At 45.7% G+C, this 16627-nt stretch overlaps 1 protein-coding gene across 2 annotated transcripts in view; it reads left to right on the forward strand.

Moving 5' to 3' along the window:
• Positions 1-16382, forward strand: part of Srsf4 (serine and arginine rich splicing factor 4) — a 28268-nt gene extending 11886 nt beyond the window's left edge. The window contains exons 1-6 of one of the 2 annotated variants that reach the window (XM_052177572.1): positions 1139-1415; positions 6181-6323; positions 7085-7197; positions 12299-12513; positions 14761-14850; positions 14960-16382. In XM_052177572.1, coding sequence (XP_052033532.1) covers positions 1360-1415; positions 6181-6323; positions 7085-7197; positions 12299-12513; positions 14761-14850; positions 14960-15752 — 1410 coding nt within the window. In that variant the 5' untranslated portion in view covers positions 1139-1359 and the 3' untranslated portion in view covers positions 15753-16382. Of the gene's footprint in view, positions 1-1138; positions 1416-6180; positions 6324-7084; positions 7198-12298; positions 12514-14760; positions 14851-14959 lie in introns of those variants that run through there. The other variant, XM_052177571.1, reaches the window with a different exon arrangement.
• Positions 16383-16627: the final 245 nt, after the last annotated feature.

Consider the following 16627-nt stretch of genomic DNA (forward strand, 5'->3'; position numbering starts at 1 on the left):
GCCAACTCACACCCATGACCATTAATGCTAAGCAGTAAATGTGACACTGGTTAATGTGCTGTGAGGGCCTGGCTGCTGAGGCCCTGGAATGCTGCAGACCTGTGGAATCAGGGCAGTTGCACTGTTCTCATTCACAAGCTTCTCCAAGTAGGCCTCAGTGAGCACGAGAGTTGGCTGTGGAACGGTCTTAGTTCTACAGGCTTCTGTGCTCCCGATGCAGCACTCAAGAATTCCTCTCTCCTATCCTGACATTGTGCCCTTTTCACCTCTTAAGACCCAGTTGGTTGAAGCCTAGGATCTGCTGCTGAGTGCTTTGAAAGCTGTTTGATTCCTGTTCACTGAATACTATTTCTTTCAGGGAAGGTTTAAGGGCTCTGCCCTCAAAATACAATGCTACTGGCTCTAGATTGAGGGTTCAAGCCACCCTGAGGGTTTACTTCAACAGATGAAAATTTTTCCTTGGCTACAGCAACATCCCTAATCCTGACCAGCCATGGAGAGGTTCGGTTCTTACCAGGAAAATGAGTGAATGTGGGAATGGCTCACCACATTGGGAAAGCAAAACTCACATCCTGCTGATGCTTGGCTGAGGACTCTCATGTCCACATACAAAGAAAAGCATGTGGCACAGTTTTAGGACAAAGGTGAGCAGAGATCCACTGTGGAGAGGGGCACATTTCCTTATTGAGAGACCATCAAGGCCTGCTCCTCTGTGAGCAGTGTTGGTGGGTGTCCGCAGTTACGCATGGAGGCTTGCTTTCCCTGCTCCTGGTGCCCACTCCCCAGCAGCACCCTCTAGCCACCCCTGCTCAGTCAGTCTTGTAGCTCAGCTCCAGGCCAGCCGTGCTCATCACTCCTCCCCCAGGCCTGGTGTCAGTCTCCTTGCTGAGGGAGAGGGTCTGGAAGACAGTCAGCCCCGAAGCACTGTGAAGAGGGTGAGATAAGAGGAGGACCTGGCAGTGTTCAGAGCCTTTGGATTTACAAGTACCGGGGTCAGAGAAAGCCTGTGTGGCACACAGTGAGCTTAGTGAGGTGGGAACTCTTGCAAGAAATGTGATGAGCATTTCTAAATAGACATCTTTTTGTTGTTGTTTTTGTTTTTTGAGACAGGGTTTCTCTGTGTAGCCCTGGCTGTCCTGGAACTCACTCTGTAGACCAGGCTGGCCTCGAACTCAAAAATCCGCCTGCCTCTGCCTCCCAAGTGCTGGGATTAAAGGCATGCGCCACCACTGCCCAGCCTAAATGGACATCTTAAGGGGTCTTGGAGTGAAGACGCTGTCACTCCAGTGGTGCTTTTTCAGTCTGACCTGAGGAGTCCATCAGCTGTGGGTGAAGAAGACTAGAGCACGTAGGGTGCGAATGGACCAGAGATCTGAGCAGCTGTGGGTGCAACAACTTTGCCCTCTGCTTTCCAGGTACCCTGCTGGACTGAAAGGAGAAAGTGAGACCAGTTCTCCCTTCGCCCTCCTTCTTAGGACAGGATATGCCAGGGTCAGAGGGGACACTTTGGGAAGACACGGTAGAAAAAACACTAAGAAAAGGTTTCTTTGTTTTGTTTAATTGAAGTGTTCTGTGTGTGGCAATGCTTACACATAGATGAGGGAAAGCAAAAACTGCCACCCTTGAGTAAGCCAAGGTGTAGTCTCTGCTGGCTAGGGCCTGTACTGAAATCCTTCCCTCACGCTCACGCCTCACTCCCATGCAGGAGTCTCCTGACAGTGTTCCTAATGCAGCAGCAGAGGGTTTTATAGGTAGACCTGGAGAAAGCTATCTGTCCAAGTTGTGTTTTGTGAGGCTAACAGATCCCACCAAGTGCTGTGTCAAGTGGTAAAGTCACAAGTGTGCCTTAGATCCTTCCCTACCTGGACAGAAAATTCTTTTTTTTTTTAAGATTTATTGATTTATTATATGTAAGTACACCGTAGTTGTCTTCAGACACCCCAGAAGAGGGCATCAGATCTCATTACAGATGGTTGTGAGCCACCATGTGGATGCTGGGATTTGAACTCAGGACCTTCAGAAGAGCAGTCAGTGCTCTTAACCACTGAGCCATCTCTCCAGCCCTGGACAGAAAATTGTAAAGAGATTTGTTGTTTTGTTTTTTTTTTTTTTTGAAGATAGGTCAGTTTCGTTTTATTTGCTGTAAAGTACAAAGGGAATAGTGTTCAAGTCAATATTTAAATTTAAAAACATTTATTAGCCACGGTAAGGTAGCATACACCTTTAATCCCAGCACTTAGGAGGCAGAGGCAAGTCAGCCTTGAGTTCAAGGCCAGCCTGGTTTACTGGGTGGGAACCAGAAGGACACAGAGAAATCAGAGGCTGGGAGTGGGGGCGACAAAAATCATTTAAGAGGGATGCAGGTTGCTTTTTGAAGATGTGAAAGTTCAGCTGAAGGACTGCTAAGGTGTTTAAAAGTAATTTGGGATCCAGTTTTAAAAGATATCTCAGACAGTAAAAAGTTAAAGTTATCCCTGGAGTGGTATCCTGACCTTGGGCGCTATTCTTGATCTAGACCTGCCCAAAGGAATGCAGATTTTTACCTTTCTCATGCTCAGTGTTGAGACAAACCTTAGTTTAGTGTACACTCTCACTTGACAAGCACAAAGAAGATAAGTATGCTGTTGAGTTCATTCCTAACAGAACTAGGCTTACTGCCAGACCAGAGGCCAGGGCTTGCTGACCATCTTAATAGACGGGAGGCAGAGCTCTCGGCACACCAGCCCTGCTGAGTTTTTAGTGAGAGTTTTTTACTTTTGTGCCTCAGTTTCTCATTTGTAAAACAGGGTTACTGGTACCTGCCTCTTGAATGCTTTGAATATTAAATAAAGTCACATTGTTGAGAATAGAGAATGTTTAATGAATACTACTAGGTGACACTTTACTGCTGTTACCCAGGCTGCTGCTTATTCAGGGCCCATTCAGTGGCCTGCTTGGAGAATGCAAACAAAGCTGGATGGAGAGCATTTTGGTAGAAATACCTGATCCAGTGTCTGTTCCTCCTCAGAAGAGGAATCCCCACTGTTCTGCTTTTCCTCTATGGTATTATGGCATGCTCCATCCAGCATGCCAGTTCCAGAAGTGACGACAGTCTGATGCCCCAGTTGATCTTTAATCTGAACTTTGCCATTAAAATGCTCTTGATAGATTTTTAAAGCATTTCACAGAGAAGCCACCAAAGTTTTCCTGTTAAATAAATTGGACCTTAAGCCATCTGTTTGGTTTAGTCAAATAATGGCTAAGGGATCCCCTGGGGAGTTTTTAGGAGCAAATATTAGGAAAGGTTACATGGGTCGTTTTCCTCTGGCATCACAAATTGTCCTACGTCTTGCTTCAGCCTCAGCTGGTAGAGAGACTGGTCTGTCTGAGCACTGATTTATGTTTAAATGGCTGTGCCTCCCCTGATAGGCTAGCATGGGTTTCCCAGAAAGGTCTCCTTGGCTCTGCATGTAAGCCACAGAGTAGAGTGATCTCTGCTGAGAACTGCATCCCATGGAGTCTTAAGCTGAAGCCTCCTGAGCCCACCACAGCTGGGCTTCCTGCCTCTGGTGCCCTGTAGAGTTTAGGATCTTGGATTTTGTGATTCTGTGATTTGTAGTTATAAACCTTAACTGTTTTTTTGTTTTTTTGTTTTTTTTTAATTGTAATTTATTTGTTTAGTCTTTAGGTCACTGCTGTTATTAGTGACCTTATACTAAGTTTCTGCTCTTTGGTACTGGGCAGATGGGTACTGCTTAGAGTCATCTCCTTGGGCTCCTGGCAGGTGTTCTGCCCATCCTCACACTTGCTGTCTGCTTCTCCCCTGGTGGCAAGGGCAGCAGTGCGGAGAGCAGAGGAGAGCAGAGCAGACCCAGGACTGGTCTGCGGGTGCAGAGAGGACTGGACTTCGTTCTTTTTGGTGCTTTTGATCTCTCTAAATAGATCTAAACAAAGCCAAAGTAAAGTAGTGTTGGGTTTGCTGTTTTGTTTCATTTTTAATCTGCCTTTTGATAAACTTCACCTTGCCAGGGGTGATGGGGCAGGCCTTTGACCCCAGCACTGAAGGCAGAGGCAGGTGGATCTCTATTATGAGTTCAAGGCCAGCCAGGATTCTAGTAAGACTTTCACTTTTTCTTTCTTTCTTTTTTTTTTTTTTTAATTCTCTGTTAAATGTGATCACTTCCCCGATGACTCATTTTACCTAGGAAGGGGAAGAGGGCAGCTGTAGTGTCATATTCAGTAAGTGACTGAGGCAGTTCTGAGCACAGTGAGTGATTGGAAAGGTTTATTTTCCTTGACAAATGCAACAGCATGCTTGCTCAAGACCAATTCTTATTAAGCTGCTCCTAATTCCAGCCTGGGGAAGTCCTTTAAAAGACCCCACAGAGCTACATGGGCAGGTGTTCTGAAAACATGTCCTGTTAAGTAACTAGGTGTGTCTACTTTTATTTTGTTGGATTTGTTTTGTTTTGTTTATTTTTTTTTTAATGGAGAGTCGAGCCTCTTAAAGTTTGAATGCTATTCCGACATTTCAGCATAAAAGGTAGCTCTAAAACAAAAGGGGACCAGGACCACCAAGACAGCACCTTCTGCCAAGGCTGACCACCAGAGTCCAATCCTTGGGACAGATGTACTTGGTAAAAGAAGGGAACCAACTCCTACAGTTGCCCTCGGAGCCATGGTGTACACATACCCAAAAAATATAATTAAAAAAATTAACTCTCCAGGGGCTGAAGAGATGGCTCACAGGTTAAGAGCTGTTCTTCCAAAGGCCCTGAGTTCAATTCCTGGCAACCAGATGGTGGATTATAACCATCTTTAATGAGATCTGGTGCCCTTTTCTGGCATGCAGGCAGAACACTGTATAAATAATTTAGCTCTCCAAAGCTTAACCAACACATTGTTACCTTGAGGCCTCAATTACTGTCACCTTGAGAGATTTGTTTGGAAAGAACTCTTTAGTTAAGGTGAATTTTGGCAATTCTGAATTCTCACTTGACATATTAACCTAGTACATCACAAACTCAAGAAACTGAACTAGGTAGGCATAGTGGTACAGGCATACCTGTAATCCACTGGGGAGGCTGAGTAAGTTGAGAGAATGGGAAGTTCAAGGCCAGCCAGGGTTCCAGTGTGAACCCCTGCCTAACCACCCAACCCCACCCCCAAAAATTTCTTGAGGTTGTTGTTGTTGTTGTTGTTGTTGTTCCTGGCAAGTCTTGGGGCCTGTATCCAGTGTCAGTATGTTTCAGTGTCAGTATGTTTGAGCACAGAGGATCATCATTTGCCTGTGTGTGTACACGCTTGTTAGAGTCTAAAGAATTGGCTTGTAACTCCTTTGTGATTGGGCAGGATCCAAAGGATGGTTTTGGTTTTAAAATACAGACAGTACTCACCAAGCAGGCCTTTCATAGAGGAAACTAAAATTTATTCAAGAGAGTTTAACCTTGCTTGTAAGTATTTTACAGATTCTGTACTTAGCTTAACTAGTCTATAGCAGGCATTAAAAGGATTTAGGGGGTGGGGAGGGCTTCCCCCACATGTATTAAACCACCCTATCTGTTCAAAAGTACCTAGTAATATGATATAAATAAGCTGGTACAGTTGTATGTAGATCACGCCAGCCTTTCCTGACGTCATGGAAACAAACTTAGAATTACACAAGGAAGTAGGTAGCTAGTGATTTCTAGAAAAGTTAGTTCATTTGTGACTAGTTTGTTTAGGTAGGAAAACAGGAACCTTGAAAAGAACCTTAAACAAAAGAGACTAAGCTACTGTGACTTTGACCTACTTTATTCTGCACGTGACTCAGCAGTTACTGCAACAGTGCATCAGGAGCCCAGCTGCACCTAGGACAGACACCACCACTTGTAAAATGCAAGAGGATGAGTTATCATGTGGTGTTTGGAATGGCACACACTGATTCCTTAAAACAAGTAGCCCTTGGAAATATTTGCTGCTGCTTCATGCTAGACTTAACGTGGCCTTCTGACTCTTGCAGTTAGTTGCCTGTTGGCACAAAGACAAGGTGGGTTTGGCTACAGAAAAGAGAAAGTTAGCCCATAGTTTGCAACCCCCAGCCTGTGCAAGCATGAACCTCGTTGATTTCTGACACTAGCAAAGTGTCAGAAATCGTTGATTCTGACATTAGCAAAGCTGGATGCTACCGGTTCCAACCAGGTTTTGTTTGCTCTCTCGTAGGTATGGTTTTGTGGAGTTTGATGATCTGCGTGATGCAGATGATGCTGTTTATGAACTGAATGGCAAAGACCTCTGTGGTGAGCGAGTCATTGTTGAGCATGCCCGAGGCCCACGTCGGGATGGCAGTTACGGTTCTGGACGCAGTAAGCATTTGAAGTATATATTTGTATCAATGACATACCTTTGTTATAAATGCTAATTTTTAAAAGTATTTTAATGTTTTATTTAAAAGTAGATATTTAAGCTGTTTCTAAAAGAATATATCTTTTAAAATACAGAATTGTAATTAAAAAATTTAATATTCAATGTCATGAATTTGTTTTAATACTTTAAAACATTTTCTTCTGTAATGCAATTTGACGTATATTTAACAAAGACCTCAATTTTAATTAAAAGAATCCTTTGAGGCTAAGATGACCACCTGTTCCGTTTGCTGACCTTGGTTACCTTTCCATGGGTGGCCCTTGGCTGACCAAAAAGGAAGCCATGCGATGACCACAGTCATACCCCATTAACCTGTGTCAGACCTGCGTCACGGTGAGGCTCCCTCAGACACAGATGCATTAATTGAAATAGGTGCCTGCATCTTTTTCTTTCCATTAAAAAAAAAATCTCAAAAATTTTAATTATTATTAAGTAATAATAGTAACTGATTTAATAATTTGCTTTTTCTAAATTGATATGTTTCTTTATACATGCTAATTTAAAATATAAATATTAACTGGTGAATGCATATGCCTATAACTTATTGAAATTTTGTGTTTAAATTCAAATTAAAGGTGAGGCTTTAATTAAAATACACATGCTATTGTTTAGAAAGGGGGGGTTGAGTTACATATTTTAAGAGTGTGCTGTGTCATTTCCTCTTACACTATATGATGTTGTCTGTTTGAACCATCTAAAGGTGGATATGGTTATCGAAGAAGCGGCCGAGATAAATATGGTCCTCCTACCCGCACAGAATACAGACTTATTGTGGAGAATTTGTCAAGTCGGTGCAGCTGGCAAGACCTAAAGGTTTGGGCCTAGTTAACTTTCTAAGGTTGGGCATGCGTAAGAGTAGGAAGCAAGTATTAATTATTCCGACCTAGGAGTGTAAAAGACATTAAAACCTTACTCATATTCTATTTATGTAGTTGCCAACTGCGCTACATTTGTATTACGTGAATTTTCCACTGCGACAGTGTTCTAGAGAGATAATAGGGTGGAGCTGCATAGAAAAGACTAAAAGCCTGTTTCTGTAAATCCAAGCAGGACCATTACTGACTTTTAGCTTCCAGTGTGGGTCCGCACCGTGAGACTATCCAGCCTGTGTTGCTCTCAGTCAGGTATGGCTGAGTGCATAGACAAATGGTCAGGACAGGAAGACGGGGCGGCTTGCGCTGTATAGTGAGTTCCAAAAGTGACTTATCTCAGGAAGTAGGTGGGGGTCAACCCATCTTTTAAGGAATATTTATGCGCTGGACAAGGCAACACACACCTTTAATCCCAGCACTTGGGAGGCAGAGGCAGACGAGGCCCATAAGCTGGAGACCAGTCAGGACTGCATAGTGAGTGAGACTTGACCTAAAGAGAGAAAATAATTTTAAAAAGGAAGAGAAAGGGAGGAAAGAAAATTTTATTCAAAAATTCCCAAGAGCTAGGGGTTTGGGAGGGGCAGGGATGTGGGGTTCAATTCCCAGCATCTGTGTGGCAGCTCACAGCTCTCTGTAACTTCAGGACCTAACATTTGCACACAAGCAAAACACCAATGCAGAGAGATCATCATGATGGTGGAGGAGATGGAGATGATAGAGGACAGAGCTGGGCTGGGCTCCGACTTGGGGCTGAGCACTTAACCTGGCTGGTGTGCATAAGGCCCTGCACAGAAGCTCAGCACCCAGCAAGGAAGGCGTTAGGTCCTGCTGCTGCTGTGGCCATCCCAGACACTGAGGTCACTTCCTGAGAACAGCATTAGTTCCTAATCTTGGTGCAGAAGAAAGCTTGCTGGTGTCTCAGAACAAAGGAAAGGCAAGCTGTAAGGGCAGGGTTGAGGAGTGGCTAGGCATTCTCCACATTCACGCTAGGGTTGCTTGGCTGGTTTGTTTGGAGATTTTTTGTTTTTGTTTGTTGTGTTTTGAGGTTTTTGTTTGTTGTGTTTTGAGGTGTTTTGGAGGGGTGGTTTCAGAGAAAGGGTTTCTCTGTGTATCCTTGGCTGTCTTGGAACTCGCTCTGTAGACCAGATTGCCCTCTAAATCATTAGAGATCTGCCTGCCTCTGCCCCTGAATGCTGGGATTAAAGGCACTGCCTGGCCATTCATTTTATCTTTTTTTTATTATTTATTTATTGTATGTAAGATCACTGTAGCTATCTCAGACACTCCAGAAGAGGGCGTCAGATCTCATTACAGATGGTTGTGAGCCACCTTGTGGTTGCTGGGAATTGAACTCAGGACCTTTGGAAAAGCAGTCAGTGCTTTTAACTGCTGATCCATCTCTCCAGCTCCACATTAATTTTATCTTAAAGGGTCTTTTCCAAATTTGCTACAGACAGCCTTCAAGTTAACAAAAATGAGATGCAGAGACACTTAAGGCGTGATCGTGCGCACCGCCTTCCATCCCAGTACTTGGGGCAGAGGCTCAGGCAGGCAGATTTCCAAGAGTTGAGAATACTCTGGCACCTTGCAGGTGGACAGATATCTTAGCAATTGTGGACCTATCCTGGGAGCAGTGAGAAATACTTGCTGCTCTTACAGAAATCCCAAATTCAGTTCCCAACACTTGAGTGTGGAGGCTTACAGGCACCTGTAATCACATGTAAATTGGCACCCACAGATACACACATATGCAACTCTAGAGCCTGGAAAGATGGCTCAGCAGTTAACATTGGACGCTCTCTCAAAGGACAAGTACAGTTCCCAGCACTCATGGCTACTCACAGCCATCTATAACTGCAGTGTCATGGTCTCTGATGCCCTTTTCTGACCTCTGCTGGCACCACATGCATATGGTGCACAGACACTCATGCACATAAAAGAAAAAATTAAGAAAAAGACTAGCTCTTCCTGGCATGTGGCTACATGGAATATTTGAAAGTGTTGATGTTTTCTTTAACCCACTTAGCAAAGTCATTAGTTGGCTTTGCTTCTGTAGCTGGGCACTTTCTCTCTCAGGAAAACAAAAATAATAGATATTAAAGAAGATTGAGTCCCTTTGCCTCCTACCAGTTGTATGAATGGCCTTAGCAAGTCCCTTACCTCTGTCTTGGTTCCTCAACTACAAGATACTGTGTTATTGTAATTTTATTTAACATAAACTTCTTTTTGTAGAAGTTGAACCTTGCACATGCTGAGCAAGTGCTATACCAGTGAGCTGTATACACCCAGCCCTCCTCTTTCCCTTTTGTGCAAGGAAAGGAGAGTGTTGAGGCACGTCTGCTGTATAGACCAAGGCTATCCTTGAACTTCGTAGAGATCCCTTGCCTCTGCCTCCTGAGTGCTGGGATTAAAGGCTGCGTCACCATGCCTAAATGCTCATTGCTTTTTCTTAACGTTCATTCTAAATGCCTGGGCTGACCTTGAACTCACTCTTTATGCAGACCCAGACTTAACCTCTCTGAGTAGCTAAATCAGAGTCTTTCCTCACCAGGCTGTTTTAGAACTATTTACATATTTTTAAAAGTCAAAGGGTTCCTAGGTGTAGAAAATACTAGCTATAGCCAGATGGTGGCACACCCCTTTAATCCCAGTACTTCAGGCAGAAGTAGGCAGATCTGAGTTTGAGGCCAGCCTGGTATCCAGAGAGAGTTTTCGGACAGTCAGGGCTACACAGAGAAACCCTGTCTAGAAAAAAAGAAAGAAAATATTATCCATTAATAAGGAAACTTAAAACACTAAACAAATTAAAGGATCTTACTCTTTAAAATCCATAATTTGGAACTGGAGCCATAGCATGCAGTTAAGAGTAATGGCTGCTTGCTCTCCAGAGGACCTGAGCTTAATTCCCATGCCATACAGCAGCGCACAACCATGTGACTCTCAGCCAGGGGATTCGGTGCCCAATTCTGGCCTCCACAGACACCAGGCATGCACATGGTGCACAAACATATATACATGCCAAACACCATCTACATAAAGTAAAAATGAATAAATCTTTTCTTAAAGTCATAGATTTATATCACATTGTATAAATTGGGCTGGAAATGTAGCACACTGTTGGCGTGGAGAATTGGAAGTTTTACTTATATAGTGGACCAAGATTAAGAAGTTGGTTCCAGAGGGCTGGAGAGATGGCTCAGTGGTTAAGAATACTGGCTGCCCTTCCAGAGAATTTAGGATTACAAGGTGGCTCACAACTGTCTGTAACTCCAGGCACAGGGTATCTGATGCCCTGTTTTGGCTTTCAGGGGCTCTGTGTGCATGTGGTGCACCTGTACATACAGCATAATAAAAAAACTTTTTTAAAAAGAGTGTTTGCCAGGGGGCTGGAGAGATGGCTCAGCAGTTAAGAACACTGACTGCTCTTCCGAAAGTCCTGAGTTCAAGTCCCAGCAACCACATGGTGGCTCACAACCATCTGTAATGAGATCTGACGCCCTCTTCTGGTGTGTCTGACTGAAGACACCTGTAGTGTTACATATAATAAGTAACTGAATCTTTTTTAAAAAAAAATTTTAAAAAAGTGTTTGCCAGGCAGTAGAGGCAGGCACATGATCTCTGAATTCAAGGTCAATCAGGGCTATATCAGTTGATTTCAAAGATAATAATTTGTTCTTGATTTTTTTTTAAGACAAGGTTTCCCTGTATAGCCCTAGCTGTCCTGGAACTCATTCTATAGACCAGGTTGGCCTCCAATTCATAGATTTCCCTTTATCTGACTCGTGTGCTGGATCAAAGGTGTGTATTCCAATACTCAGATAACCTCTTGAAGGATTTACACACAATCTAGAGTACGTCTTTCTGGATTTCTATTAACTCCCCAACTTTGCTTCATAAAAAAATAATTCCATACTGGATTTTTCCTGCCTCTCTGCCCCAAATGAATACCTCACTGACTTTGAGCAATTAACAACTTTGTTGTAATTTACCATCCATATCTGTAAGATATGTGCAGTTATATCTGCCTATGTGGTTATAATAGAGTGAGCTCCTAAAACACTGTGGAACACTCACTGACGGCTGCTCTTAGGAGCTGTCTACTAGCATCACTACTTTGCAAGTGTGGCTACCTGAAATAAAGTCGTGGCACTGAGGGCTAAAGAGGCGGCTCAGCATTTAAGAGTACTTGCTGTTGTTCAGAGGAGCTAGATTTGAACCCACGTGGCAATTCAAACTCTAATCCCAACACTCAGGAGGCAGAGGCAGATGAATCTCTGAGTTTGAACAAAACCTCTAACTTTAGTTCTAGGGCATCCAATACTGTTTTCTGGCCTTGAGAGCAGCAGCAGGTGTGCATGGGGCATACAGACACATGCAAGGCAAACACTCATACACACAGGATGAAGATGTAAAGACAGTAGCCCTGGCCCAGCTCTCTGCAGGTCATCTTTACCCTAGTTTTGTCATGCCAAGCCTATTTTGGTCTAACTGTGACTGCACCTGTGTCACTTACGCATGTCCTAGTTTGAATGGCTACTAGCCTTTTATACAGAACCTATACTTCCTGCAAATAACTCAAATAAATTTTTGTACAAAGGTGTTCTTGATTGGATTGTGGATAATGATCACAGTCTAAGTATAGCTTGCACTCTGGACAATTGAGAAACCCTCAGAAGTGCAGGGATGGTGACTAGAAGATTGTGTATGTGGAGACATATTGGCAGATACACTTGCAATGTAGCAAATAAAGGAAATGACACAAAATGACATGCTCAGTGTTTACAAATGCAGAACAAAATTCATCAAAATGAACACAGACCACAGATGTCTATTCAGTGTGTGTCCGTACTACCACTGGGACATCAGGCCGACATCTTTACTAGATTTATCCCTAGCACTTACCTGTACTTGGACTCAGCCACACTGACAGATGAGCACAGGCTACAGCCTCTCTCACAGAGGGAGGACATGGGTTGTTTTTGCCACTTGCATCACAGCATTGCTTGCCTGCTGCATTTTAACTTGTATTTTTTTTTCTTTAGGATTACATGCGTCAGGCAGGAGAAGTGACATATGCAGATGCTCACAAGGGACGCAAAAATGAAGGAGTGATTGAATTTGTGTCTTACTCTGATATGAAAAGAGCTTTGGAAAAGTTGGACGGAACTGAAGTCAACGGCAGAAAAATCAGATTAGTTGAAGACAAGCCAGGTTCTAGACGGCGCCGGTCTTACTCCAGAAGCCGGAGTCACTCAAGGTACTGTTGACATATCATGAGTAGGGCACTCGACAGTACTGCACTGATCAGCACAGACGGCCCTCGTGGTCTCTTGTTGGCTTTCATAGCGTGATTTCATGTGCTTTAGTGGCTCGGAACTTTGAACTGAACAGTTTGTGAAACTCATGAACCTCTTACATCACAAATACAAACAGAAGCAAATCCTTTTCTGAGACAGGACTCGGTGGCTTCTCACCTTTCTCTGGGGAGCTGAGTCATAAACTGAGCTAGAAGCACAGAAGGCCAGGGCACCAGTTCTTATAAAGCAGCTGGAATAGAAGCTGGCAGTGCTGCACTGGGGGACAGAGGGAGGTAGATCTCTGGGTTCAGAGCTAGCCTGGTTTACAGAGAGAGTTCCAGGACAGTCAGGGCTGCACAGAGAAACCCTGTCTTTAAAGAACCTGGAAAAAAAGAGAAAAGGGAGAAAAGAGTGTAGAGAGCACCAGATTTGCGGGGGCGTGTGTCAACAGGACAGATCTGATCCCCGCCCTCACTGGAGAAAACTGGCAGTGAGCGAATGATGGCCATTGTGACCCAGCACAGCTGAGCTGGGTCAGTCAGGGTCCTCATGGAGACGGTGCTCATAAAGCTGGAGGTGGTGGGGAGACAGGGCTGTCTTCCTAGCAGAGAAGTGCTTCATAAAGGCCTGGGCTGTGGGGGCGAGTTTCCCAGGGTAGAGAAGGTGCTGACGTTCTCCCCCAGCTGGGGTTCTAGATCACACGGTGTGCTGCTGCTTATTTCCTATGGTCTCAGGCTAGGGTATGAGGGGTTAGAGAGGGCACATTTCAGCAAGGCTGTGGCATTACTAGTGCGCTGTACCTAACTCTTGTCACTTTTGTATGAGTTACTGTGCTGAGCAGTGTCCAGAAACAACAGAGCACTCTTTCCGTGTCTGGGAGACATGATTTTAGCACTTAGGCTGGTTCCCACAGCTGTCGTCAGAGCCCTGCCCTCCCCTGTTTGCTCCTCACACCTGTGCACTTGCCTGCTTCCCCACACCCTCTCCTGTGCTCATTGTCAGACAGACCTAGAAGTCGGAAGACCAGTGTGCAAATGTGTTTGCAGCATTCTCTCTCTTCTTTCCTTCGTGTGTATTCTATATTTATGTTCATCTGAAAGACATTGTAAGTTATAGCACTAATCTAAAAGTCCCCAAGAACATACTACATAACCGTCTTCAACTGTCCAAGCCATGTTTATTTCCCCAGGTGCGTAATGCTTCCTGGCCGGGATCCCACTCAGTCATGTAGTGGAAGGTTGTCAAGTCTCTAACCTGGAACATTCCACCAGTGCGCCACTACCCAACTACTATGTGGAGCAGGTGTTTTTTTCATTGAAGGAATGTCTTGGTTGACTCTAAACAGCCTTTTAATATTATTAGACAATTTTTTGTATAATTAAAATTTGGGGTTGGGGTGTTTTGCCTGCATGTATGTCTGTATTATGTGTGCACCTGCTACCTGCCAAGGCAAAATGAGGTATCAGTTCCCCTGGGGCTGGAGCTGTGAACCGCCATGTTGGTGCTGGGGGTCAAACCTGGGTCCTCTACAGGATCAGCAAGTAGTCTTTTGGATTTTTGGATTTTGGTTTTTTCAAGACAGGGTTTCTCTGTATAGCCCTGGCTGTCCTGGAACTCACTCTGTAGATCAAGCTGGCCTTGAACTCAGAAATCTGCCTGCCTCTAACTCCCAGAGTGCTGGGATTACAGGGTGCACTACCACCGCCCGGCGAGATTTATTTACTTTTATTTTTGTGTGTGAATGTACACTGTCACATCTTCAGACACCCCAGAAGAGGGCATCAGGTCTCATTACAGATGGTTGTGAGCTACCATGTGGTTGCTGGGATTTGAACTCAGGATCTCTGGAAGAGCAGTCAGTACTCTTAACTGCTGAGCCATGTCTCATATCATGTGCATGATATGTGCTGAGCTCAGAGTAGGATGTCGGACCCTGGAGCTGGAGTTCCAGATGATTGTGAGCCACCATGTGGGTACTGGGATTGAACCCAGGTCCCCTCCAAGAATAAGTGCTCTTAACCACTGGGCAAATCTACAGCCCCTTACTGGCAATTTTAAACTTTCTTTTTCTGACCTGTGTTTGGTTGTACATGCCTTTAACCCCAGGACCCAAGAGGTAGAAACAGGTGAATTTCTGTGAGTTCAGGCCAGCCAAGGTTAATGAGACCCTGTCTCAAAAAAAAAAAATTTTTTTTTCTCCACCACAGGTCTCGCTCTCGAAGCAGACATTCTCGGAAGAGCAGAAGCCGCAGTGGCAGCAGTAAAAGTAGCCATTCTAAGAGCCGGTCTCGATCCAGGTGGGCCTGCAGCCTCCCCACTTCCTCACCCCACGGGCCCCGTGCTCCCTCCTCCCCTGACTTGGAAAGGGTCTGGTCACCTGTTGCTCACGCGCACCTTGTCTTCCAGGTCAGGGTCCCACTCGCGCAGCAAGAGCCGCAGCCGCAGCCAGAGCCGCAGTCGCGGTAAGAAGGAGAAAAGCCGCAGCCCCAGCAAAGACAACAAGAGCCGCAGCCGCAGCCGCAGCCCCGTCAAGAGCCGCAGCAAGAGCAAAGACCACGCGGAGGACAAGCTCCAGAACAACGACAGTGCTGGCAAGGCCAAGAGCCACAGCCCCGGCCGCCGCGACAGCAAGAGTCGGAGCAGGAGCCAGGAGAGGAGAGCAGAGGAGGAGAGGCGGAGGAGCGTGAGCAGGGGCCGCAGCCAGGAGAAGAGCCTTCGCAAGAGCCGCAGCCGCAGCAAAGCGGGCAGTCGCAGCCGCAGCCGCAGCAAAAGCAGGGACAAGCGGAAGGGCAGAAAGAGAAGCAGGGAGGAGAGCCGCAGCCGTAGCCGCAGCAAGAGCGAGCGCAGCCGGAAACATAGCAGCAAGCGGGACAGCAAAGTCAGCAGCAGCAGCAGCAGCAAGAAAAAGAGGGACACCGACCACTCCCGGTCACCGTCCCGCTCAGTGTCAAAGGAGCGAGAACACGCCAAGGCGGAGTCTGGCCAGAGGGAAGGCCGTGCTGAGGGTGAGAGCGGGGCTCCCAATGCAGAGCCCCGGGCCAGGTCGAGATCCACCTCCAAATCCAAACCTAATCTCCCAGCAGAGTCGCGCTCCAGATCAAAGTCGGCGTCAAAAACACGCTCTCGGTCCAAGTCTCCATCCAGGTCTGCTTCCAGGTCGCCCTCCAGGTCCAGATCCAGGTCCCACTCACGGTCCTAAGTGGCTGCGCCACGCTGGAACTGCCGAGAAGTTTTTGTACATGTCGGTAGCCGTAGCGCAAGAGGAGTAGAACACCCGCCCGTCACTGCTGTACATAACTCCCAAAGGCGTGTCTCAGTTGTTCGGTCTCAGTGCTTCCTCAGCACGCCTCCAGCGGGCGCCAGGCCTTCCCGCTCCACTGAAAAGCACCTCCTCAAACCTCCCTTTTCTCACAGTAGGACACCCAAAAGCCTGGCTTTTAGGCCTGGCCACGGCTCCAGGGAGCTCGGCACCTGTGCAGCCTCTCAGGCTGGAGTGGTGGCGTGGGTAGGTGTGGTGAAGCAGCCGTTAGCCCTCGAATCGATGCCCTTTGATGTGTGCCACGTAGTGAAAGTGCAAGTCTTCAGTCTCCCACCACTTCGGTTTCCTGTTTCTGGACTTAACAGCGTTGTGAATAGCACAGTCAAGAGAAATGGATACCTGCATAGCCCATAGGAAGTAACACTGTAGAGCTCATATTCTGGTATTGTGATTATATTGTTTTATATTAAAGAAAAGAATTTTTTTTAATTTTATTTTTCCCCGTCTTGCAAAGTATAGTGACCCCTGTTTCCATTAAATTTGAATAAAGACTATTTTTGCTTGACAAAATTTCACCGTGCTTGAATCTAAATGGCATTTCCTGAGGTATCATCTGTCCTGCTGTTTTCCCTGTGGTGAAAAGCAATATTTCCCAAAGGACTTTCTCACCCAGCAGAGTGAAGGCAAGTCCCCAAGAGTTTGTGATTCTGGGGTTCTCTTGAGAAGCTTGTGGTCAAGCTGAGGAGAGAGGAGGCCATGTGGAAGCCGCGGCTGGCACCAGGGAGTTCTTCATAAGCAGAGGTTGTTCATTCTTG

The sequence above is a fragment of the Apodemus sylvaticus genome, chromosome 3, assembly GCF_947179515.1.
Source record: "Apodemus sylvaticus chromosome 3, mApoSyl1.1, whole genome shotgun sequence".
NCBI lineage: Eukaryota > Metazoa > Chordata > Mammalia > Rodentia > Muridae > Apodemus > Apodemus sylvaticus.